The sequence below is a fragment of the Heterobasidion irregulare genome (genome assembly GCF_000320585.1).
Source record: "Heterobasidion irregulare TC 32-1 unplaced genomic scaffold scaffold_09, whole genome shotgun sequence".
In the NCBI taxonomy this organism is placed as follows: domain Eukaryota; kingdom Fungi; phylum Basidiomycota; class Agaricomycetes; order Russulales; family Bondarzewiaceae; genus Heterobasidion; species Heterobasidion irregulare.
Window position 1 is genome coordinate 771,020 of NW_009258205.1, and position 22,437 is coordinate 793,456.

At 51.5% G+C, this 22,437-nt stretch overlaps 8 protein-coding genes across 8 annotated transcripts; 2 read left to right on the forward strand and 6 right to left on the reverse strand.

The window, feature by feature from the left end:
• Positions 1-323: 323 nt before the first annotated feature.
• On the reverse strand, positions 324-2,678 carry aao8 (aryl-alcohol oxidase-like protein; the record flags this gene model as incomplete). Its single annotated transcript, XM_009551687.1, has 10 exons — positions 324-704; positions 754-869; positions 930-1,011; positions 1,074-1,483; positions 1,544-1,732; positions 1,784-1,985; positions 2,041-2,147; positions 2,198-2,358; positions 2,414-2,495; positions 2,546-2,678. The coding sequence occupies 10 exons, from the start codon at positions 2,676-2,678 to the stop codon at positions 324-326; spliced, it is 1,863 nt and encodes a 620-aa protein (XP_009549982.1).
• Positions 2,679-3,341: 663 nt separating this feature from the next.
• HETIRDRAFT_420782 (uncharacterized protein) lies at positions 3,342-6,317 on the reverse strand (the record flags this gene model as incomplete). Its single annotated transcript, XM_009551688.1, has 10 exons — positions 3,342-3,498; positions 3,579-3,732; positions 3,868-4,048; positions 4,117-4,904; positions 4,962-4,997; positions 5,048-5,161; positions 5,221-5,259; positions 5,323-5,418; positions 5,476-5,679; positions 5,744-6,317. The coding sequence occupies 10 exons, from the start codon at positions 6,315-6,317 to the stop codon at positions 3,342-3,344; spliced, it is 2,343 nt and encodes a 780-aa protein (XP_009549983.1).
• A 325-nt stretch (positions 6,318-6,642) lies between these two features.
• On the reverse strand, positions 6,643-8,921 carry HETIRDRAFT_420783 (uncharacterized protein; the record flags this gene model as incomplete). The annotated part of the gene is made up of 11 exons (XM_009551689.1): positions 6,643-6,851; positions 6,908-7,006; positions 7,060-7,194; positions 7,262-7,328; positions 7,387-7,499; positions 7,565-7,601; positions 7,659-7,842; positions 7,901-8,275; positions 8,346-8,502; positions 8,581-8,701; positions 8,820-8,921. The coding sequence occupies 11 exons, from the start codon at positions 8,919-8,921 to the stop codon at positions 6,643-6,645; spliced, it is 1,599 nt and encodes a 532-aa protein (XP_009549984.1).
• Positions 8,922-9,302: 381 nt separating this feature from the next.
• Positions 9,303-11,027, forward strand: HETIRDRAFT_460318 (uncharacterized protein). The gene is made up of 3 exons (XM_009551690.1): positions 9,303-9,387; positions 9,440-9,614; positions 9,673-11,027. The coding sequence occupies exons 1-3, from the start codon at positions 9,369-9,371 to the stop codon at positions 10,955-10,957; spliced, it is 1,479 nt and encodes a 492-aa protein (XP_009549985.1). The 5' UTR covers positions 9,303-9,368; the 3' UTR covers positions 10,958-11,027.
• A 42-nt stretch (positions 11,028-11,069) lies between these two features.
• Positions 11,070-12,465, reverse strand: HETIRDRAFT_388040 (uncharacterized protein). The gene is made up of 8 exons (XM_009551691.1): positions 12,296-12,465; positions 12,158-12,216; positions 11,976-12,072; positions 11,881-11,916; positions 11,717-11,830; positions 11,537-11,643; positions 11,391-11,485; positions 11,070-11,336 (listed from the first exon to the last, which is right to left on the reverse strand). Exons 1-8 carry the CDS (start codon positions 12,434-12,436, stop codon positions 11,260-11,262), a joined length of 726 nt encoding a protein of 241 aa, XP_009549986.1. The 5' UTR covers positions 12,437-12,465; the 3' UTR covers positions 11,070-11,259.
• Positions 12,466-12,652: 187 nt separating this feature from the next.
• On the reverse strand, positions 12,653-14,114 carry HETIRDRAFT_420786 (uncharacterized protein; the record flags this gene model as incomplete). The annotated part of the gene is made up of 2 exons (XM_009551692.1): positions 12,653-13,913; positions 13,969-14,114. 2 exons carry the CDS (start codon positions 14,112-14,114, stop codon positions 12,653-12,655), a joined length of 1,407 nt encoding a protein of 468 aa, XP_009549987.1.
• A 769-nt stretch (positions 14,115-14,883) lies between these two features.
• Positions 14,884-18,568, reverse strand: HETIRDRAFT_324961 (uncharacterized protein; the record flags this gene model as incomplete). The annotated part of the gene is made up of 9 exons (XM_009551693.1): positions 14,884-15,141; positions 15,337-15,504; positions 15,569-16,040; positions 16,093-16,220; positions 16,283-16,530; positions 16,594-16,840; positions 16,988-17,556; positions 17,714-18,018; positions 18,378-18,568. Coding segments are annotated over 9 exons (2,586 nt in total), but the record flags the coding sequence as incomplete, so codon positions are not given.
• Positions 18,569-20,333: 1,765 nt separating this feature from the next.
• On the forward strand, positions 20,334-22,407 carry HETIRDRAFT_435892 (uncharacterized protein). Its single transcript, XM_009551694.1, has 6 exons — positions 20,334-20,514; positions 20,594-20,707; positions 20,767-20,900; positions 20,958-20,990; positions 21,047-22,029; positions 22,088-22,407. The coding sequence occupies exons 1-6, from the start codon at positions 20,376-20,378 to the stop codon at positions 22,203-22,205; spliced, it is 1,521 nt and encodes a 506-aa protein (XP_009549989.1). The 5' UTR covers positions 20,334-20,375; the 3' UTR covers positions 22,206-22,407.
• The last annotated feature ends 30 nt before the right edge of the window (positions 22,408-22,437 follow it).

A 22,437-nucleotide genomic window follows, 5' to 3' on the forward strand; every position in this document is an offset into this window, starting at 1 on the left:
ATATATGACGAAGCGCAGCTGTTCGTGGAAAGGCACAGACCTTCACGAGATTGTACGGAATGTCTGAGAGAAAGGTACGTCTAGCAACAAGTACTGAGCTGATTATAGGAACGTACAAACCCGAAATAGGGACGAGTCTAGTGATGTCTTATACAGCAGAGTTCCAAGGCGCATATTGATGCCCAAGCATTTCGGGCGACGACGAAACTAGTCCACCAAATTCAGTGGTTGACTGTGTTCAAGGTGTGGAACTTGAATCGTGACGTCTTCATTCGATATCTTAAGAGGTTTTTACAGGTCAGATACACTACCATATGAGGTGTCTACGCCGTTCCCCTGATGATAGCCGCCGCACGCTCAGCAATGGCATACACCGAAGCCTGCGTGTTGGCTGACGGGACAAACGGCTGAACATTTACATCATGTTTAGTACCCCCCGATCTGACATGGGCCACCAATGAACAGCTTACCAGCACACTAGCATCGACAATGCGCAAGCCTCTAGCCTTTTTAAGCGTGAGATCAGGATTCACGACTCCGTTCGTCGCGTTCCATGCAGACATCCTGGCAGTGCTCGTCGGATGGTATGCAGTCCCAGCAGTTGCACGGGCATACGCATTGAGTTCTTCATCTGTTTGAGCCTGGCCAAACGGCCCGTACGGTTCCAACAAAAGTCCACTGAACGAAGCAGCCGAGGCAAAACGCTGGCGAGAATGGTTAGCCGCGCTTATAACACGATGCATCATGACGCACTCGTCCTGCTCGGGCTGCTTCACGGATCACAAAAAGGTCGAATTCGGAAGTGAGGAAGGCTGGGTCGATCAGTGGGTCCTCGAAAGGGTCTGAAGATGCTAAGGTAACTGTGCCGCCTAGAGCGCGCCAGAGGTATGTCAAAATGGGTCGAATCTCTGGAGACACAGAAGACATACGACCGGCAGGCGTTACGAGAGCGGTAGCAATTGTGAGGAAGCGACCTTCAGAAGGATATGCACTGGTGGCAGAAAAAGTATCCTTCAGACAACGACAAGATGATTGACTCAAACGATAACAGCACACAAGGTTAAGACACTTACGTAGATTTCTAGCTGAAAATGAGGGGTGTTGGAGCCCGCAGATGGATCGCTATGTGTTTGAAAAATGGTGGCATTGTCAGGCAACCGCGACCATCCAATCTGGCTGTAGAAACCGTCAGTATATGGGCCTGTGCGATTGTTCCTCCATTCTGCTAATTCCTGCGCTGCCAGTGTAGCGTTTCTTCGTATATCGTCCCAAGAGAAGGAAGCATTTGTCAGCCATATATCTGAGAGGTGGGTGTGGTCCTGAAGGTGCTGTCCCACATCCGGCAATTCGACCTTCGGATCAATGCCAAGGGACGACAACTTAGTCGAGTTGCCGATCCCAGATAGCATTAAGATCTGAGGCGTTCCGATGCTCCCAGCCGAAAGGATGACTTCCTTTGCTGCCGTAACAGCGTAAAGTCTGCCTAGTTTGATTGAGAGGTAAGGGTATTACTTGATATGTATCTCAATCAAAATATACACACTCGACGCATTGCGAGCTATCTGTACCCCCTGGAAGACCGGAATACAGTCGGCGATGCCAGTTTGGAGAACCTTGGTTACATGAGAGTTGATCAAAACGTCGAGATTGCTGTACTTCGAGAGAGAGGGGTGTATGTATGCCGTCGCTGCGCTGTCGCGCGTGCCATTGCTAATAGTCGACTGGGAATATCCTTGAAACCTCATCTGTGAAACATTGCCAGCCTAGATCGAAGCAAACTTACCGAATCCAAGCGGCTTTCCAGCGTTAAAATCGATGACAAACGGAAATTCAGGCAGTTCTTTCGTAGCCTGAATCACCATACTGTCAGTTGGTGCGGGCCAATTGAGGACACTAACTCCCAAAGGTCCAGAATGTCCATGCGCTGATGGATCTACCTGACCAGATGTATTATGACCATCCGCTGAGGGGACTAATTTTTCGGCCTGCGCAAAACCAAAAATAAATAAATATGTGACATTATTTAATAACCATGTGCACCTTCTTGATAAACGGGAGGAGAGCGTCCCAGGACCATCCAGAATCCCCTGATACTTCTGCGATCCGGTTATAATCATCAGCCGAACCGCGAGTGTATATAAGACCATCTAAGAGATATAATGAGGCTGATGAGTTCCCCCAAATCATTACCACTTACTGACGGAGGAAGATCCGCCCAGGACACGGCCTCGTGGGTAAGAAATAGATCTATTCCCTAGACCAATCTGCGGAGTCGTCGTAAAGTTCCAATCGACGATCGTGTTAGGTGTTAGCACCTGAGCAAGCCAAGGAACTTGGATCGCTTCGATGCCTTCATCGCTGTCCAAAGATCGTTTCTTTAGATCAAGATTGATTCCAAAATTATTACACGAACCTGATCCCTGCTTCAATAAGAAGGATCTTGGTCGTATGGTCTTCAGATAAGCGACTAGCAACCACCCCTCCGCCGACGCCCGCTATGACAGAAGGTCAGTGTTCGCTGAGAACAAGCCTTCACTACGCATACCACCAACGATCACGTAGTCATAATTCTTCCGAGGTAGGGCTGAAGGGTCAGTGTAGAGCCTGCCTATGACCCTATGCGGCTCAAGGATCAATAGCACGAACAGGAGAAGCGAAAAAACTGCTGGGAATGCCATAAGTGAGGAGCACTGTGATGATTGTCATCTGGCAATCAATCCTTTTTATCCGGCGAAGAGCCAAAGACGAGTCTTGATGACATTCTAGGGACAGCTGATCTTTACGAGAATAGAAGGCCACCTGCATCCCGCTTCATCTGACAGGGAGGTGTAGCGCAAATAGCGCAAAGTGAAGCCGCGATATGGAAACTTACGGCTTTTGCTTGAATATAAGCACCTTCTGACCATTGGGACGCTGAGATCTTTCGCTATTGAAACCCGTGAAGCGGAACTCTCGGACATCGCGTATGGAGAGTGGGAATGCGAACCTATTATTGTATTAGTTACTTCACGGTTATGACATGCTGCTAATTTGAAGATACGGACCGTTATGAAACAGAAGAGGCTTGAAGGCTATGGACTGTCCAGTTACGCCTTGAGGATCTCCTATGATTTGTAGACCTTGACAGTCTGCCCCTGTCCCCGTGGTACATCAGACGACGAACCCATCCTAGCGCATCAAGGCATTATACGATAGCGAACAACGTTATTGTCCACCTGACATGAAGCTATAGTAGCTAGATAACGCAGACAAGAAAGCAAATGATAGCAGGACAACATAAAGACCACAGAAAAATCACCCCGCTCATACCTCAAGGCAGCGACAAGGTAGATGAGAAAAAATTACCAGCCCGCATCCCTCGCCTCCTTCAACAAGACAGTTGTGTTATTCTCCAACGACTGGTTTTCGCTTTGCGCAGCATTCTCGAACTCCTGGACAAGCAGTGCATTGTCTCCCATGTTTTCGTCGGGTGTCCAGCCTGCTTCCGTGACGTCGTACCTATCAGATTATCAGCACCCCAGGACGTGCGCGCCCAAGTATAGCTCGAAGACGGGATCGCAAAGAGCAAGTAGACTTACCCGGTCCACTTCACCAGCCACAAAAAGCCGTCATGTTTGTCCTGTCTAGGCCTTCTCCCGATAATGCGCTCGACAAAAAACTCGTCTTCTCCTGGTTCAGAACAGTCTGGGCGTAAACATTTGCCGCCCCCCTCAAGCTTTTTTCGACGAGGGACTGCAAATTTGGAGTGTTCAGTAATCGCTTCTCTTGTACTCAGCCTATAATCTTGAAAATACACTCACTCTCGGCCCTGGATTTCCGCGGCACGCGTTTCAGTACGACGAGAGAACAATAAATCAGAAGACGCACGGATGAGCCACACAGGGTGGACACACAAAATCACACTCCTCTCCCCCACTTTGTCGACCGTCATTGTCAAGGCCTGCACAGCTCCAATGATACCACAGATAGCATCTAGATGGTTGCATCGACAGAAAAGGCTCAAACATGACGACATCATCAATTCAAGTGGCGCCACGTACTGATCGCACTGTATGAACTTAAGCAAGGTTCACCGTCAGCACGCAAGGCAGATAACAAGATGGCTAGCCGTCTTACTGCTCTATGAAACGCGTCATCCCCTTGTGTACGTTCGGGCCAAGCACCCTGAAGGAGAGAGTCTCTCGCCATTCTCCTGTTTTTCGAGCGACCTTTGGAGATGTCCTTCTGTGAAGCAATCGCCTCTGATTTTCGCCTTCTCTTTGCTGGCCTAGACGCGGCTGTTCGTGGTTTCGGTGGTGGTCTCGACTTTCTTCTCTTCCTATTTGACGCAAAAGTTGTGTCGCCGCCTCCAGCCGTCGACCGTGCACGTTTGCTACTCGTGTTGACAAGTTTGTTGGTATGCTCATGCGCAGCTGAATCAGGCTTGATCCTGAGCCTAAGCTTGAGTGCAGGTGTCAAGGAGCGGGGGTGTTGCTTTTCGTCCTCCGACTCAAGAGAGGAGCGATCGCTCGAGTCTGTCAGCGACGACAAGTCCGACTCGGACCGGCGCGGAGAAGTGCATATGCCTGGATAAGGTTGTGGGAGAAGTGGGCTGATACTGAACGGGAGAGAAGAAAGCTCGTCTGCCTTCACCTGGTTCGGGTGCGACGGGTTTACGAGTTGCGTGTCTAAGGACACAGAGGGCGGCTGAGTGTCGACTGTGATCGTGTCAGGGTCGGAAGAGAGGAGCTGTCGTATGACAGATGAGTCCCGAGAGGACGAAGTAGAAGGTACTAAATTTTTGATGGCAGGCTCAGGAGGCGTTAACGATGAGCCCAATGGTAGTGGTGGCTGCAATGGTGAGTGAAAGACAGATGGGTTCACAGTTTCATAAAGAACATCGTCCTTCGGATGAGCACTATGTTCTATACGGACAAGAAGCCATTAGGGATACTTTTGTGTAATCGACTAGTAACGCTCACGTTTTTCGGAATTGATATCGCGGCGCAGGTCTGGCACTGTAGGTGGATCTCATGATTTATAGCCAGTATAGCGAAACAAAACTCACGATTCGCTTCTGCCGTCCAGTCTGCAGGGGCTAGGGGTTCTAAGGAAAAGCGCCCATCGGAAAATGGAGAGGAAGCGTGGAAAATCTGATTTGGGCGAGAATTGAAGACACGGTCTGCAGGCAATTGTTTAACCAGTTCGCGTTGATATGTGTTTGGGGATCGAGCGACGCACCTAAGACATTGACAGAGGCAAATAGGTCGGGCCTATTTTCTGTAAGGAGGTCGTGTTGCTCTTAAAGTTGGATGACAATGAAGTTATTAGAACTAAACATACCAGAAAGTCCCCTCGATGACACGGGTGAGGCCTCTGTTCCTCGATACATATTGTCATATCGGTTAGGCCGACTCGGCCCTGCTTGAGCATTGCTCACTAAGACAGAGGTTCAGAAAATGAGCTAACGATAGATAAAATAGGTAAATCTTCTACCGATTGGCGTAGATTGAACCGCTGGCCAAGGATCGGTCGCAGCGTCAGCATATACTGATGGTAGTTGATGAGTTTTTCGATGTTTCGATGATTGAGGATAAGACGGTGACAGTCTGTTTCGATTGCCTTTGTTCTGGACAGCATTCGTTTCTGATATGGGGTCAATCCCAACTTCAGGCTGTACAACGGATTCTCGCTTGAATTCTAGGTTGCAAAGGTCAGCAAGAATCAATGGACAATGCGCATACGTGCGCATATAGACACACACCAGGTGCATGCAATATCTCAGTCTTCTCTAGGATCTCGGAGACTTCAAAATCGATTGCATCCAGTCTCTCCCAAACGGAAGAGTACTGCTCTTCTCCTGTTGCCGGTACTCCTAGCATTTCCTCCAAACGTTGTAGGCGACCTACCACCACATCCGTTGTCCGTAACTGCGCATGATGCGCTTGCTCAATCATTTTGGCCAATCGGTTGACCTGTCCCGAAATACGTGCTTCCATCTCTCCAACTCGCACGAACGTCGCGTTGTTTTGTGTCTCGAACATTGGATGGAGAGCGATTTCTACCGCACGTATAAAGGGCTCATAAGTCACCATTGTCGGCGATACGCCTGGTGAGCGTGTGTCTGAGCGATGAATATGATGGTAGTGAGGCTGCGAGGGCACGGGGGTGGGATAAGAAGTTATTGGCACCGGTGGGGCATAGTGCCCATGATGAGCGGCCGCAAATCGCGCGGGACTCGAAGTGGGCTGCTGTGTCAGATGTGTAGAACCGTATGCATGAGAAATAGGAGCAGACCATGCCAGTTGTGGCTTCTGGTGCGATGGGCTACCGGGCATAGTCGCAAATGAAGATGAAATAGGAAGCTTATGCGCTGCTTGGACGAGAAGAACGCTCCGTTGGTAGCCTATGCGTGGAAAGGGATGCTCGTGTCGCGCTGGTCACAGCACCGTCTTGTGCTGCATCAATTTCAGTCCTTGAAGGGTACAGTTCACGCCGTAGGTGTTGCCAGTAGCGAGGACGAAAGCTGTAACACAACGCGACTCCGACTACGAGCTCGAGTCAGACGCGTAAATTATAGTATCACGTGCGCACTTCCTCTTTCATCCAGGATCAAAGCCTACAAGCCCAGTCATCAAAACACAGAAGAACATATCCATCAGCCTATGAATGGCTTCTCCTCCGTAGCCGCACTGGCACGGGAGATACGCCCAGTGTCAACATCATCGCAGCTGGCATAACCCTCTCCCTCCATTGCTCCCCCGTCTCCCCTTCCTTCATGATGGGCTCGACGTGCCAGTCTTTGATTAGCAAAGTGAGGAAGCACACCGCCTCCATAGCCGCAAAGTGACGTCCAATGCAAGTCCGAGGGCCTGGGTGTATTGGCATGAGAAACCAGAAGATCAAGCAGTGCTTCAAAGAGACGTACCAAAGCTGAATGCAGAAGCAGCCTCAGAGTCGTTCATGGTTCCATACCACCTCGAAGGGTCGTACTTATAAGGGTCGGTGAAATATCTAGGGTTATATTCTGTCATGGATGCGTTAGTGATATGATATTTGCAAGGGGAAGGAGACACTTGCGAACGCCGACCATATCCACGACCACCTGTGCACCCTTCTGAATCGCGATGCTCCGGTTTCCAGGTTTGCCAAGCTCAGAAGGGATGGTAAGCACAGTATCCTCAATCGCTTCGCGGATCATCACGTATCCTGCGGCTATAGCCAGACATTGACGATGAGTAAACCAAGGCACATCAAGTCCACGGCAACGCTTGACACTCACGATATAGCCGTAATGACTCGTAAAAGACGCTGAGGACTTTCTCCAATTTGTTGAAATCTTCATACGTCTGGTCAGACGGCGATGTGAGTTGACAGCACTACGTGCACAAATTGTTGATAACTCACCGGGTCGCGGTCATGTCCGATAACTTGAATTATTTCTTCGTAGACCTCCTTCTGAATTTGGGGATGGATCCCGAGGAATCCAAGGGTAGCCGCGAGTGTGTGAGCAGTAGTCTCTGAAACATTGTAGTTAGATGAATACGCTAGTATCAGACCCCTATGCGGCTCTCCAATCACATACCGTGTCCAGCAAAGAGCAGACCAAACACATTTCCGATCTGCACGCCCATAAATTACTAGCATCCTTCACAATGATTTTGGGAAAGCAGACTCACCACTTCGCTGTCATCTAACTGTAGCTTCTCGTCTTCGTTGTTCGCGCGAACAAGCAAGCTGAAAACATCGCTCCTCTGACTCTCTGTGCCACTTGAGTCGCTCGCCAGCGCCACCTTGCGCTCATTGATTTGTATCGTCATATAGTTCTGTAATACGCTGTGCGCAGCAGGCAGGTCGGGAATCCTTGATGATATGATCGTAAGCGATGTGAAAGAAACAGTCAAGGGAGATCTGGCAGCACCATTTGAAAGGCAGTTTATACAACCACTTCGGCGCAGCAAGCCATAGCGTCGGATGGTCTGTAAACGTCTTGAAAGCTTCCTGAAGAGGCATGCTCCCGTCTTCATTCGTAGGAGGGGCATCCCATATGAAGGGCAAACCGAATCCAACAGACGAGATAACGTATAGGGCCAGTTTGAACGTGTATTCCTGTATCACGGCAATTTCCACAGAATCCTTGGTGTCCCACCCCTCAGAGGAAACCATGTCCTTGAATATACGCAGGGTCTCAGACCATACCAAACTGTACGTCTTTGGATTGAATGCAGGGCCCATGATGCGCCTATGTCTTCGCCACGTCTCCTTCTCAGACGCAATGAGGTTCATGCCCCAGATCCTACCATAGGACGAGAATAGGAAGACGGAATGAATATGTATTCGTTCGAAATAAGGAATTACGGACTGACATCATGGCCTGGCTAGCAGACTCTGGCTTGATCCAGGGAGACTTGATACCGCCCGCAACGACCTGGCGTGCGACATCGATGTTGGACGTGTACAAAGTTGGCCTACCCGAAAGGAATGGAACAATTGACACAACCTCAGAGCCCCACTTACGATAGACTGCTCATACATCACAGTGTATAAGGAGAGATATTGGTTAGATTCTAGTACAAACAGAATTAGGTGCAATGTGCCTACAGGTCAATCGTTCACTCCAGGTGAAGTAAACCCCCGGGTTCCACCAGGACGACGGAAATATGACGGCTGGCATAGCCAGTGGTTGGAAAGGGACACGAAGCCCTCTGACTCCATTAACGGCCTACAGATAGAATACAACACATCGTTGAGCACAACTCGGCGTGCTAAGAAGCATATGAAGCGGCAAGGCGGCGATCGCTATCGCTGTCGGCTCCGATAGAGGGTTAACTAAGACTTACCTTTATTCCGTTCAACAATTTGAAGACTTTCGACAGGATGAAGATAGCAGACGCTGCTCCCAACGCGAGGCGCCAGCTCACCACACCGTTCAAGGAGGACATGAATATAAGCAATTTGGCTTCGAGTACGTCGAGGTGGTTGTGCTGTCAGATGTGCTCCGAGCTCCCCGAGCATACAGCAAATATTTATCAGGGTTTAATTATCGCTGAGACAAGTAGTGCTTGGGTTATACAACGCTTTTATTCTGTAAGAACTGCGGTTTATCTTATCTCAACGGCGTTCGCTAAATCGAGCGGCCAGACGCTACCTAGACTTTATGCTCGCAGTGACTCGTCTGCAGTCTGGATGCAGCACATAGAATCTCCCATTGCGCAAGAGCACACAATTTCTCGGTGTTTTTCAGCTTGTCAGGCAGTCTGAATACCTTCAAAAGCCGTCGATGAGATAGTATGCCTCGTGGAACTCTTCTTTCTGATCGCTGTCATTTGAGGGTGCCATAGCTGAAGCCGGTGCTCGACGGCTGACAATCTTATATTTTTGTATTATCCATGGCAGAGCATCCACCTAGTGAGTTCAAATTTATCTCCCGTGATGTAAGAAAGGCGACTCAGTAGGACAGACCCTCTCGTCGGCCCGCATGCCGAGACGCCAACAGCTGAAAAGCGTATCTGCATCATTGGTGCTGGGGCAGGCGGTCTCGCGACGTTGAAGGTCCTTAAAGAGACCGAGCAAGCGCAGTCAGGATTGTGGAAGCTCACTGCATTCGAAGAGAGGCAAGCTATTGGTGGAGTGTGGTATGCAATCTTTCGCTTTATGATATTCTTCTCAATAACAATTTCATCGTTCACATAGGTTGCCTGCACCTCCAGAGCAAAACCCGCCGCTGACGCCCTTATACGATGTCCTGACAACGAATTTACCCCACCTAATCATGGGATACCCAAGCTTCCCGTTCCCGCCCAGCACTCCCCTCTTCCCCTCTGCGGCAATAGTGCTGAAATACCTACAAGATTACGCCGCCCATTTCGACCTCCTCCGCCATGTCCGACCGAACACTCGGGTAGAGGAAGCGCGATGGAATGCTTCAGAGCAAGTGTGGAAGGTCACGCTTTCTACTGGAGAGCTCTCGGACTTCGATTTCATTGTTGTCGCCAACGGCCATTATAGGAAGCCTCGATACCCCAACACTCAAGGACTGCAGAAATGGATCGCCTCTGGACGCGCTATACACTCAGCATGGTTCAGACGCGCGAGTGATCATGCACAGTACAAGAAAGTTCTGGTGGCCGGCGGTGGTCCCAGCGGACTAGACATCAGCACAGAAATGCGCACGGTCTCTCAGCTTGTCCTGCACTCTGTTCCCAGTGACGCGTTTCCCAGTGATTTCGCACCTCCGCCAAATACAGACAGTTACAGGAAGGTGCCGAAGGTTAAGGAGTACAAAGACAATGGCGACGTTGTTTTTGCAGACGGCACGATCGAGTCGAATGTTGAATTTGCCATCCTCGGGACGGGCTATGAAGTATCCTTCCCATTCCTCCCGCAATCAACGCTCGGAGTGCCAAACTTTCCGCCGCCGCTTCCTTCGCATCTGTACAACTCAACTTATCACATCTTCCCCCTCGCGAAACACCTGTTCCCGCTGCAATCTGACTTTCCTGCGCATACCATCGCATTCCCCGCGCTCCCCCAGCGTGTCGCGCCCTTCCCGATCTCCGAGGACCAGGCGCGTGCGATCGCCCGCGTGCTCACAGAGCCAAGTGCCTTGGACGTTGCCGCGGAGGCTGTGGCCATCGTTGAGCGCGCACGCGCGCTGGCGAAGGAAGAAGGCACCGACGACCCGCTCCAACTAGCGAAGGCATGGTCTCGGTTCGGACCGCGCGAGCCATTCGAGTACCGTGCGGAGCTGCACGCGTTCGCGAAGCCCGGGACAGAATGGCGTGCACCTGACTGGGAGGTTGAGTTTTGGGACCGCAAGGACGCGTTACGGGCGGAATGGAAAGAAGTTGTGAAGAGCGGACAAGCGGGTGAGTGGGTGAAGGGCGTCGGGGAACGCGGCGTGCAGGAGTGGGTGGACCTGTGCCGGAGGCTTTTGAAGAGGCGCGATGATAGAGAGAAGCAGCAGGCAAAGCTGTGATGCCGACTAGATAAGCCTAGCCATAATGTTTTAACTTCACAAGTGCATAGAGAGAGACGGAATATGTTGCATCTAAAATCCGAACATACTGTTCAACTTAACTTCCACCAATCGTCGACAAGGTCTCCTCTGCATTGGGCGGAACTGACGACATGGTCTCCTAACGGAAAGTCACAGCTATTCATAAAAATACCCATGTAGTCCCCAAAAGCCTGAAATTTAAGAGTCCGTCTGGTATTATAGCACACGCATTCATGAGCTGAAACAGTAGGGTAGTAATAGCCAGCGCACAACCATCTAAATCATACTAGAATCACCGCCATAAGCAAAGCCAGCAATATAACAATTAGAATCACGATACACCAGCCCGACTTCGTTTCTGGACAAAGAGATCAGTTCAAGCACATTCAAGTTCGGCAAACGTCAGACCAACCTTCTGTATCGCGCATAAACTTCTTCATTTTTTTCATGGCGTCGGCGAGCTTGGACTCAGAGCGGTCCACGCCACGGCCCAAGTCATCCAGCATCCTGGCACTTTGTTAGCATGTGCATGAAGAGTTTCCAAACAATGATGCGCACTCATTGTGTTCCCCAATTTCCTGCCCCATAAGCCCTGCCTGCTGCGCAAGCGTGCTGAGCGTTCCTGCTATCGAGCTAATTGTCTGATCTTGCTCGCGGATTATCATCTATGGGTTAGATATTACTCGTGAGTCTTGACAGGGCTCGAGAATGCGACATAAATGGATACAAAAAATGTACCTGTTGCTCTTCACGCGCCCATTGTGCCTGTGGGTCTCCATCCGGAGGAGCTGGCGATGGAATTGGAATGGGCAACCGAGGTGCCGGTGGTGGTGACAAGGGATTTGTAAGGGTCTGTGACGACTCTGAGAATGAAAATGTACACAAGATGTCTCAGCACTCACCGCCTCTCTCCCGCCGTCAACTTCTGCTCGCATGTTCTGTACATTGGCAGATTAGGTGGGCATGATTGACAATGGGCACGGTACGTACCACGCACCTCGATCTCATTCCGCACACGCCCAACATAACGACGTCTCTCCATCACCTCTGCGGCATCAAGACCGAACATACGTGCGCCGGTTGTTTCAACTATCCTGAGAGCAATATTCCAAATAAACGAAGGTGAGATTGAGACCCGCAAAGGGATGCCAATTGTGTAAGGAACATAAGAACGCGTACTTCACACTCTCTTCTAGATCCTCCAAGTCTGCCTCCAATGCGGCAAGTGTTGCTTTCAGCTACATGACATTTTTTATTAGTGCTCGGTCCCTGCCCAGCTTGTTGCTCCAATGAGACACATCAATAAGGAAGCCGCACCTCGTTTCTCGCCCATTCTAGCTCTTCGCTACCCTCACGCGCCGTGCTGTGTATGCGTACGAAGGATGCACGCAGCTGTTCTGCCGTTTGCAGCGAGCTCTGAATCTCGGACTGAACAGCATGATATGGGTCGGTCGACATTGCTGTCGTCGGCCAGACTGTGCTCGAATTCCGCTGTGATTCGCTATGAGTGGAAGCGAGGCATAACTGAGATGACTACAACGGATTTGTAACCAGCATAAGTAAATCAACAACAACAAACGTTCGGCTTGTTCGGCTCACTTAGTGTGACCACCGTGGTCCCTTGTAGCTATGTTTTAAACGTGCCACAGAGTGCCAGTTCTACGAGTCTCTAACTTACCCGTGTCTAGAATCGTATCTTTTGAGGACCTTTCTGCACAGGTCCACCCACTCGTCTAATCCGCCGACCCCAACCCCTTTCAACCACTTCTCTGACTCTCCATCATCCACTATCGCTTTCCATTCAGTGCGCAACTCGTGCTTTCGATCCCAGCACTCAAATTCTCCGTCCATCGGCTGCCATTCGATGCCTGCGAACGCGTTCAATTCCGCGCGATATTCGAATGGCTCGTGAGGTTTGAAAAACACCCACGCCTTCGCGACGTCGAGCGGGTTGGACCCAACCTCTTGCACCAGGCTTTGCGCGCGCTTTATGATAGCTGCCGACTCTGCTGCGATGTCCAGCGCGCCTGGATTCGCAAACGCATGCGCGATAGCGCGTGCTTGGTCTTCGAAAATTGGCAATGGCGCGATGCGATTCATGAGCCCTGTGAAGGCGATGGAGTGGGCTGGGAAGTCTTTCTGCAAAGGAAACAGGAATTTCGCCAGAGGAAACGGGGCGTAGCTCGAAATTTGCAGGTGGTCAGGTAACGGCGTTGAAGGCGTCCACACGTCGTTGGTCAGGTGAGCAAAGAATGGGAACGAGTGTTCGAACCCAGTTGCAAAGATGACGAAGTCGACGTCCGACTCCGTCGTGCCATCCTCGAACACCAGAATGCCGCTGTCCTTGTACTCTGAAATCTTTGGTTTAGTCCTATAGCCGTCATCGTCCGGGGGCAGTGCTTGACCTATCCAATAGCTTCCGCCAGAGACTGACTGCAAAAGAAGCTTCGAGACGTTGCGCATCTCTGCCACGATATCAAGTGCACTAAGCCCGGCACCAACCACGACCACCTTCTTGTGGTGCGCTAGCTCACTCGGACGCCTGTACCACGAAGAATGAAACGCCCTTCCCTCGTCGACCCATTTCTTCACGCCAGGGACATCCGGGTACCGGGGTTTTCTGTGATGTCCCGAGGCCACGACGACGAACTCGAACTCATGCCATTCTCCCGCCGGCAACCTGATTTTCCAGACTTGGCCTTCGGCATCCCAGCGAGTCTCTTCGACCCGAGTCTTGAAGCGGATATAGCGCGTGATATCGAAGTATGCAGCGTATTCTTCGAGATATTGACGCACCCTGGCAGCCGTAGGGTATAGAGGTGTTTCTGGTGGGAACGGGAAACTCGGGAAACCAAGGAACGGAACGGCTACATTCGTATAAAGCGAATCGTAGAGCGGTGTATAGGGAGGATCATCCACAGCAGGTGCCGGCAACCTAGAGCATGGGTTATGAACTTATATACTTGATCTCTCCCCGTCGATCAGCGCACCATATTCCTCCGACGTTTTCTCTCTCCTCGAACGCAGCCAATTTCCACAAACCTGACTGCACCTGAGGAGTGTCTGCCAGAATCTTCAGCGTCGCAAGGCCATTTGCGCCTGCACCAATGACGCAAATTCTCTTTATGGAGCTCATCCTACAGCGATGGGGATGGTGCGATTGAAAAGAAGTCTAGCTGCGTTGCCTATTGTCTTTATGGACCTCTAGGCGATGGCGCAACAATAATTCACTGGCATGAGGTCACTCGGCCATCGGCGACGCCACTGGCAGGATTCACGTACAGATGCGTAAGGTGCGATTGAGTCGTGCAGTCCAACCTTAGTCTCCCACAGTCATTGCCTAAAATCAAGGCGTTCACTTTATCGAGAATCCACTTGGCATCGAATCCGCCTGGCTTCGATCTTCCATAGGACCAGTCATCTCACGGGGTCAAAACCGTCGGACCTGCGCACCGTATCAGATAACGGGGTGTAAATGTTGCACGCTGCGCTCTACTGGGGGCACGCAAGCGCGTAGATGGCGAACATAACATGGTCCTTGCGCCTATCTGGTAAGGCGTCGAAAAATCTCAGAATAAGTCTGCACGTGACCGTACCTTTTGCTCGGGATCGAGTGCTGAGTTCTAGTACTTATTTCTACTGCCAGGGATCAAACGAGTCAACGAATGTCCATATCCAAAAGTGTTGTATGTTTGGAGATAGCGTGACGATACATGACCTTACATTGGATAACTAAAGATACATGAATCTCACGATTCTGTGAATAAGCAGATGCTGCGTATCTACATCGTGGTATACCAACATCTGAAACAAAGATGGAAGGGTAGAAATGGAAGGGTATGCAATAGTCAAGATAAATATAGACGGGTGGACTACGGCAGTCCAAGGGTCGATCGTGCACCCTCCTAAGCGTTCTTGCGGGACCAACCACGTTCCTCTGACGCCCGTATCTCCAAATCAATCATGGCCTCCTCAGGCGGCGCACTAGTGATATTCACCTTGCCCTTTTCGTTCATGATCGCACCCTCGGTCGAAACATCGATGCCCTCCGCCTTGCACGCGCGCTCTGCCTCCTCCACGAGACCTAGCGGATCGCGCGGCAGCCAAATAACGCGCTGTGATTCCACACTCGCGGGATGGCTGAAGTCCGTAGGGCCCTGCTCCTCCGTCCGCTCCACAGACGGCAAGTGTGCACTTGAGTCGGCGTGGGACAGTTCTGAGAATGAGCCAGAAGCCTTGTGCGCGGGTTTCTCGTTCGTGGTAGAGTCAACAGCGTTTGCGGATGGTTCAGAAGCCTGGCCGTTAGCATCGAAGTGCTGAGCATGGACGTTGTCTTCCTGCATGGGAGCGGACTCCACTGTGCTATCGCGGCCCTTTTTCTCAGTTTCTTCCACAGGGAGAGCCATGGCAGACGCATTCCCGGGGACGACATCGTCGGTCAATTCGAATGACTTGTCAGCTAAGGTAAGGGGAAGATATTGGATCAAGGGGCCGTATGAGTTGTTGATGATGTTATGGAAGAACGCCTGCAGGAAGAGAATATAAAATCAGAACGAATATGCCGACTGTGCCTATTTGATGGAACCCCACCGTAAACACGAGCAAGACAACCATCAACGCCCCTTCCGCAATTGCTGCTGGTTTGCCCTTCTCATTTTGTGAAAGGAAAAACAGCGCACAAAGGCAGATCTGCTGAATGTACAAACCCACGAAGATATGCTGAATCGCCTTGGGGAAGAAGAGCCCACCGGTATCGCCTGAGGCAGGCATGTCCTGGACCCAGAGGAACAGGTACTTGTACATGATATAGAACAGGAAGAACGTGGCGCAGGCTAGACCGTTTATGATGGGTGAAATGATGGAGTACCCAAGCGTGATGACGACGAGTAGGGTAGTCTGCGGGAAAAGTGTTCCCCAGTTAACAGAGCGAGCGCCGTACTTGAGGTTGTACACCGATCGAGGGGTGCTACCAAGCAGGATCAACTTGACGTAGTACAAGATAAGAGTGACTGCTTGCAGGAAACCACCGGCGGTTCCGGAGAGACCTTGCAGCATAATGTATCTATGGAAGCATGAGATATGTGTTCTGATTTATGATAAGAAGATGAGCATACGTCAGGAAAAAAGTCGAAGCCTTGGGTAGATTCTGAGCGAGAAGAGTCGGTGCAGATGATATGTTATCCGCAAGCTGAGGGAGGGCTGCAATGATACCGGATGAGAGCGTCACTATCAAGAACCCGTTCTACGACATCGAAAAATGAGTATAAGAGTACCAGGTACGAGCCATGGGAAGGTGGCGCTTACAATGACTTCAAAGATGAAGAATCGGTCCATCAAGCTGAGCTCGAGGCCAGTACGTTTCGGGATACCCTCGAGGCGTGCCAATAGTCTCAATACAATCGGCAGAAGCATGAACAAAATAGCGAGCAACACGGGAGGGAGGATACCAGAGATGATACCGACAACCACGTCCGGAAGGTCACAGACCCAAGCGAGCCAGTGGTACTTGATGCAAAGGGAATGGATGTTCGACACGGCGCCGACAAAGGCCACTGTTATACGATATCAGCTCATGAACGCTTGTCCTAATGAAGAAACCGATTGAATATGCGTACCAGGGAAAGCCCAAAGGATGATTAATCCTAGCGTGATGGCCCAGCCAATAGCCATCCGTATACGGCGCTCATACGGGTTCATGCCTAGATTCTCCCATATAACGTCCTCAGGTCCAACTTCCACATACTTCCCAGCGCTGGCCATACGGTACGGGCCGTGATGCGTGAGTCCAGCAGCCGCGAGGTGCGCCGCGATCTGCCGGTTGAACAGAATGAATGCGCCATTCACGGGAGGGTACGTCTGGTCCTTGAAGTCGACCGCGGGCTTTGCGCCAGGGATCGGTAGCGAAACAGGGGGTACGGACACGTTGAACCTACCCGCACGGATCTTGTGGCGGCGATCGATTGCCTCTGCCTCCTGTGCAGTCATGCGAGCGATGTCGTCGTTCAGTACCCGCCGACGTTCCGCGAGCGCCTCACTCGTGGTCTTGATTTCCTCGCGTGCCCACTCGATCGAGTCCACCTTCTTGCCGATCAGCGGAAGGGAGAATGGGAGCCACGAGAAGGGAGGCAGACGGTGGGTCGGGCGTTCATTTGCTGGGACAAGCTCCTCGGCCAGGCTTTTCACGGCCTCCGGATCGCTCGTAGGCTGTGTGAGACCGGTGGATGAGTTGCTATCTCCACCCTTCTTCGCTGCCGCTTCTTTGTTCTTCTTGTATTGCTTCATAGCTGTGCCAAGAAGGGATGTTTCGGCAGCCTCCAACTTGTCGCAGGCCGCAAGGCGACGTGTATGCAGGTCGGGCATATCTTTGAGATCACGATTGAGCCAGACTTTGCGCACGCCACCCGGAAGACAGGAGAAGAGACGTGTGAGAGCAAGTTCCGACAAGTACTTTGTCGGGATCCCAGTAACGAGGATAGTGTTCGCTTGCGGAGATGAGGAATGGCTGGCACTGATCAAGAAGCGTTGACGGTCCTTGACATAGTGCTGCATTTCATGCTTGATGTTCCACCAGATCCAGACTAGGATAAGACGACGTCAGATGAATAATTGTTCAAACGATTAGCTTAAACCAAGTCAAAAGAAGACGATCATATGACCCAAACGACAAGATGTCAAGCATGTCCACCCAGACACAGATGGTGCAGAGGCGCACGAGACGATTGAACGGGGACTCACAAGTGAAAACCCAGGCGAGGATCAAGTGCGCAGCGTAACGTGTCGTCTTGTCTGGCGCGACGTTGCCGTAAGTGTACTTATCGAGACCGGAATGGCTTTCGACTTCTGTTTTGATCGCGGTAATGGGAAGGAGTATCACCCACGAAATGAGCCATATCGGGAGCAGTACACGGACCATCATGCGGAGGAAGCGGACGAAAAAGTACGAGTCCATGCCGTTGACCTGCTTGATGTCACGATAATCGGCCCGCCATATTGCTAAGGGCCACGCAAGTAAGGAAGGGGACAGTGGCTTCTGGCGTTTACTGAAAGTTGAGCGTCAGCAAGTGAAAGACGGCAGAGATGATTGCGAAAGTTGATAGAAACAAGATATCCTAAAGAAAGCCACGAATGCACGAAGCTGGTTGACGGTTGCAATGGGTTTGAACATTGCATATATGTCAAGGTATCAAAAGAAAATCAAGTGAAGAAGAGTAGATGTTTCTATCATTGACGATAACAGAACGTGCGAAGGTGCGTTCCTAGTGGAGCTGACGACAATCACAAGATCAAGCGGGTCTAGAAAAAGATGGCAAACCCACGCTCGTGGAGTGGGAGGAAACGTGATATGCGCTGATGCGCTGTGACAACCAAACGATGTGCAGGAGTAGAGGGAAATACTCACCTCTCAAGTACCGAAAGACTGCGTGGTTCATAGATAGATCTGAACTGTCGCCGCAGGATGGTGAACGCGACTATCTCTGCTCCAAACACGGCGGAATTGAAGACGAGAGACGTGAGGAACGTGCTCGTCGACGTGCTCTGCGCTTGAGAAGCACTGAGATTGGACCTGCACCGTGCCAACTCTGGTGAGCCCCGCCACGATCGGCGTGCAAGCGAAGCGAAGACGCGACAGCTCACATGATTACAAAACGAGATCAGGAATGGTTGTGTTGTTCGTTAAAAGGATAGAAGAAAGTAGTTGGTGTAGGCTGTTGGGAACAACGAGCGGACGTGAGCACAGCCCAACGAGGCAAGATAAAAGGCGCAAGGAAAAATGGAGCGTTATTATCCAACAGCATAGCGCTTGCCTTTTTGGGATTTTCCGCTGCTCAAAGATCCACTCCGATCGCCTGACGTCAGTACCAAGCCTCGAGCGGGTCTTCACGCCGCGCGCTGCGATTGCGTTGAGTAGAGAAAAGATTTAGAGGATGCCTGAGGTGAGAGAACGATGTGAAGTGGTCACAGTAGGCAACCGCGTCGGAGCAGGTTGGGGCATGAACATGCTTCTTAAGTACAGCCAGCACGGGTCCGCTCAGGAACGTGGACGTCATTATTTTACTCCAGAAACATGCACCCGATTGACGTGCGGAAACCGGGCATCGCACTTTGCGCATCAGATACGCTGAAACGGAATGCACCTGGTCATTCCGTGTTCTAGTAGTACCACAACCTAGAGTGTGACATGCTCGATGAGCAGAGCACGGAGAAAGATCCTCGACATACAGAGCTGAGCAGTAGAGCGAGCAGCAGGCAGAGGCGGGCCACGTGCAATCAGGGAGACCGATTACATTTTTGGCGCAGCACAGGCTTCCGGGGAAAGACGTTTGCGATGGGAGCGAGCAAAATACTGACAGCGGAAGAGAATCAGCTAGACCTTCAGACAGACGTCGACTAGAAGCCTCCAGCATTATCAGTCTCCCACTGTGTGTTCCGCCGCCAAGCTAAGACATGCTGAAAATTTCTCCAAAAATACGAGTGCGAGAAATAGAAAAGAAGTTGATTTGGAATGAACGAAGAGCGCTCAGCAGCAATGTTCGGAGCCTAGATGCATGATGCAAGGAAACGTGGGCGGAAAGTCTATTCTGGAATAACGCATTGCTGTATTATTCCCAGCCATCTCAAGAACAAAAGATGGTGGCACTTGGACCCTGCATGAGCGCCGAGCGGATTTGGGTTCATGCCAGCAGAGTCCAACGATAGTGAGCAAGAGTAGGACTTGACCCGCCTTCGATAATAAAGAGCGCCGCTGATACTAGAGAACCGCTGTAAGTGCGATTCAGGGTCCTTAAAATTATGACCTGAGCTTCAGCGTCATTTCCGCTGGCTTTTTGACGATTTTAAGCAAGGGTAATGACTCATAGGGTCACCGAATAAGCTTCAAGAAGCTGTAAGCGCACACTGCAGGAGGTATGGCTTGTCAACACAGTAAGTACTTACCATGTATAAACCGCTATCCTCGCAGGTTGATCAGGCACATCGAAGAATAGGTTGAATAGAGATATGAGCCGGCTGTGGAGTGTAGATAGCTGTGGATAGCTGTGGATGCGGTCATATGGACATGCGCTCGGGTCCTGGGGCACTCGGTATTCGGTTTGAAAAGGGAATCATGGAGCCTAACGTCGTTACTCTGTTCGAGTGTAGCAATCAGTGCTTCTTACTACATTCGCTCGCCATCATCTTCAACGGTAGAGAAAATGGGAACTTGGAATGGGAGCAGGGAACATAGGCGAACCGAGGCGAACGCGTAAATCCGATGATGCAAGCGCACGTGAGCGGGTACCGTTCTAGTAGCTTCTGTGGCTGACGAAGACTGAGTGCATCCCGGCTGTTAGCTGAGCACATACCTGTCTCCCACCACCATCTACAGTCTCACCGGTCACCTAGAACCCAAGCTCTTACAATGCCAGAGCTATTTGGTATGCCATTGCTGAGCGGTCCCCCACCGCCTTCTACTAGCTCCAGGGCGGACATCTGCTGCAGGAAATGTAACAAAGAGTTCAATATCCTATTTACGCGCGCACGACGGTGCAACCATTGCGGTGGGTGTCTACGACATAATGGGAATCCCAGGAGGATGGGGTGTCAGAAGGGCAGTATCTGACATGAGAGACATCGCAGGTTACTCGTATTGCTCATCGTGCTCAGATTATCAGGCTCTCATGCCGCGATCAGGCTCAGAATCAGGCTATCAGCCCATGCCTGTGTGCTCATTCTGCATCGAGAATCTGAATAGTGCGTTTCTGCGTCGTGTTACCGCTGTCGTGTTGACCTTGACCAGCCAAAGCGCGCAGTTACGGCTGGCGGTAAATCGTACCTCAAGGGCCTGTCTCTCGCTCGGCTCAAGAAATACGTGGATGCGTATAACATCAAGGTCGAGGGAATCTTAGAGAAGGACGAACTGATATCCAGGATCATAGCGTCCAGAGTGAGTTGGGCGTGTGGTTTGGGCTCGCCACTCGGACTGATGTGGTTCGCACCATAGAGAGATAATGGGTGCTTACCGCCCGCTAACGAGGTACGATACTCTCACTGACGGTGAGAAAGTACTGCCTTTTACCCGTATCGCCCCAGGACTTTTACAGGAAGTATTCGGTCCCTGTCAGGCAGGGAAGCCGTTCACGGGGATTGTTCAGCCGAACACTGGGCCAAGACCGGCCGTTCGAAGCGACGCCTCCATCTCGTCCTCCACCGCAGAATCCTTCCTCGACATTCGCGCGACCCGATCTCGACCCGTCGCAGAGACATAACGTGCCACCGCCACCGCCGAGACCGACAGCCCGAGCGCAAGCGCAACAAGCTTACAATCAGCCACGCACGGCTCCGTATTCAACGCGACAGCCTCCCCCGCCTCATTCTCCGAGACCACAGTACCCCCAACACAATAGCGCGACGCCACCACACTACCGCCCGAATACGGCGCATCCCGGTGCACAATCGGCAAGCAATATGCCGGGCCGCTGGGGTACCCCGCCCTCACGCCCGGCGTCCGCAGCACCCGCTGTGCCGCCTCAGCCCCGCGCACCAGTCCCCACACTCGAGCAATTGATGAACATGACTGAGGACGCGATCGCGCAGATGTCGATCGGGACGCTGAAGAGCGTACTGTTCCAAAACCATGTCAACGCCCGCCTGTTGCTCGAGAAGAGCGATCTAGTCGCAAAGGTGCGTGCGCTTGTGACGGACGAGCGACGTGAACGCGAGCGCGAGGCTGCATTGAGGGCAAGAGAGGAGCAGGAAATCATCGAGAGGCAGCATGCGATGATGGAGGAGCATCGAATGCGGGAGGAACAGCTGCGATTGGAAAGAGAGGCGAGGGAACGAGAGGAATCGGAGAGGGCAAGGGCTGGTGATTCTGGTGCGGAAGAGCGCGATATACCTGTTCAAGATGATGGGGAAGCCGGTGTTCCACTGGAGAAGCCAGGTGACTCCCCGCGCGGTGGGGATGCGAAGACGTCCAGTCCAGTCGGACCCTCCATAAGCTCTAGTTTAGAACGGAGCGGGCTTTGTATTATCTGTCAGGACGAGGAGGCGAACATCGCGATCGTAGACTGCGGGTGCGTCCCTGTTTCCATTCTCAGTCTCTCCGTGCGAGCGATGCTCATTTCACGTCAGACACCTTGCGATGTGTCGTGGCTGTTCGGAACTCGTGATGTCGTCCTCGCGCGAGTGCCCCTTGTGCAGGACGCGAATCGTGACGGAGGGGCGGTTGCTGCGGATATTCAAGACGTGACGCGCTGGGTGCTTATTAGACTTAATTTGTTTGTCTCCGAGTTCCGCACCGTTGCCCGTGCATTCTCTGTCATTTATGTTGACGTTGGGCCTGGCGGCTGCAGGTGATTATGTGCGGGGTCGAAGGAGTTCTTGTGCGATGATTGGCCGTGTACGAGTCGATAGCAACGAATGTGTCATGGCGGGGCTGACCCCACATCTTCGATCGGTGTTCGACGAGATGAACGTGCGGG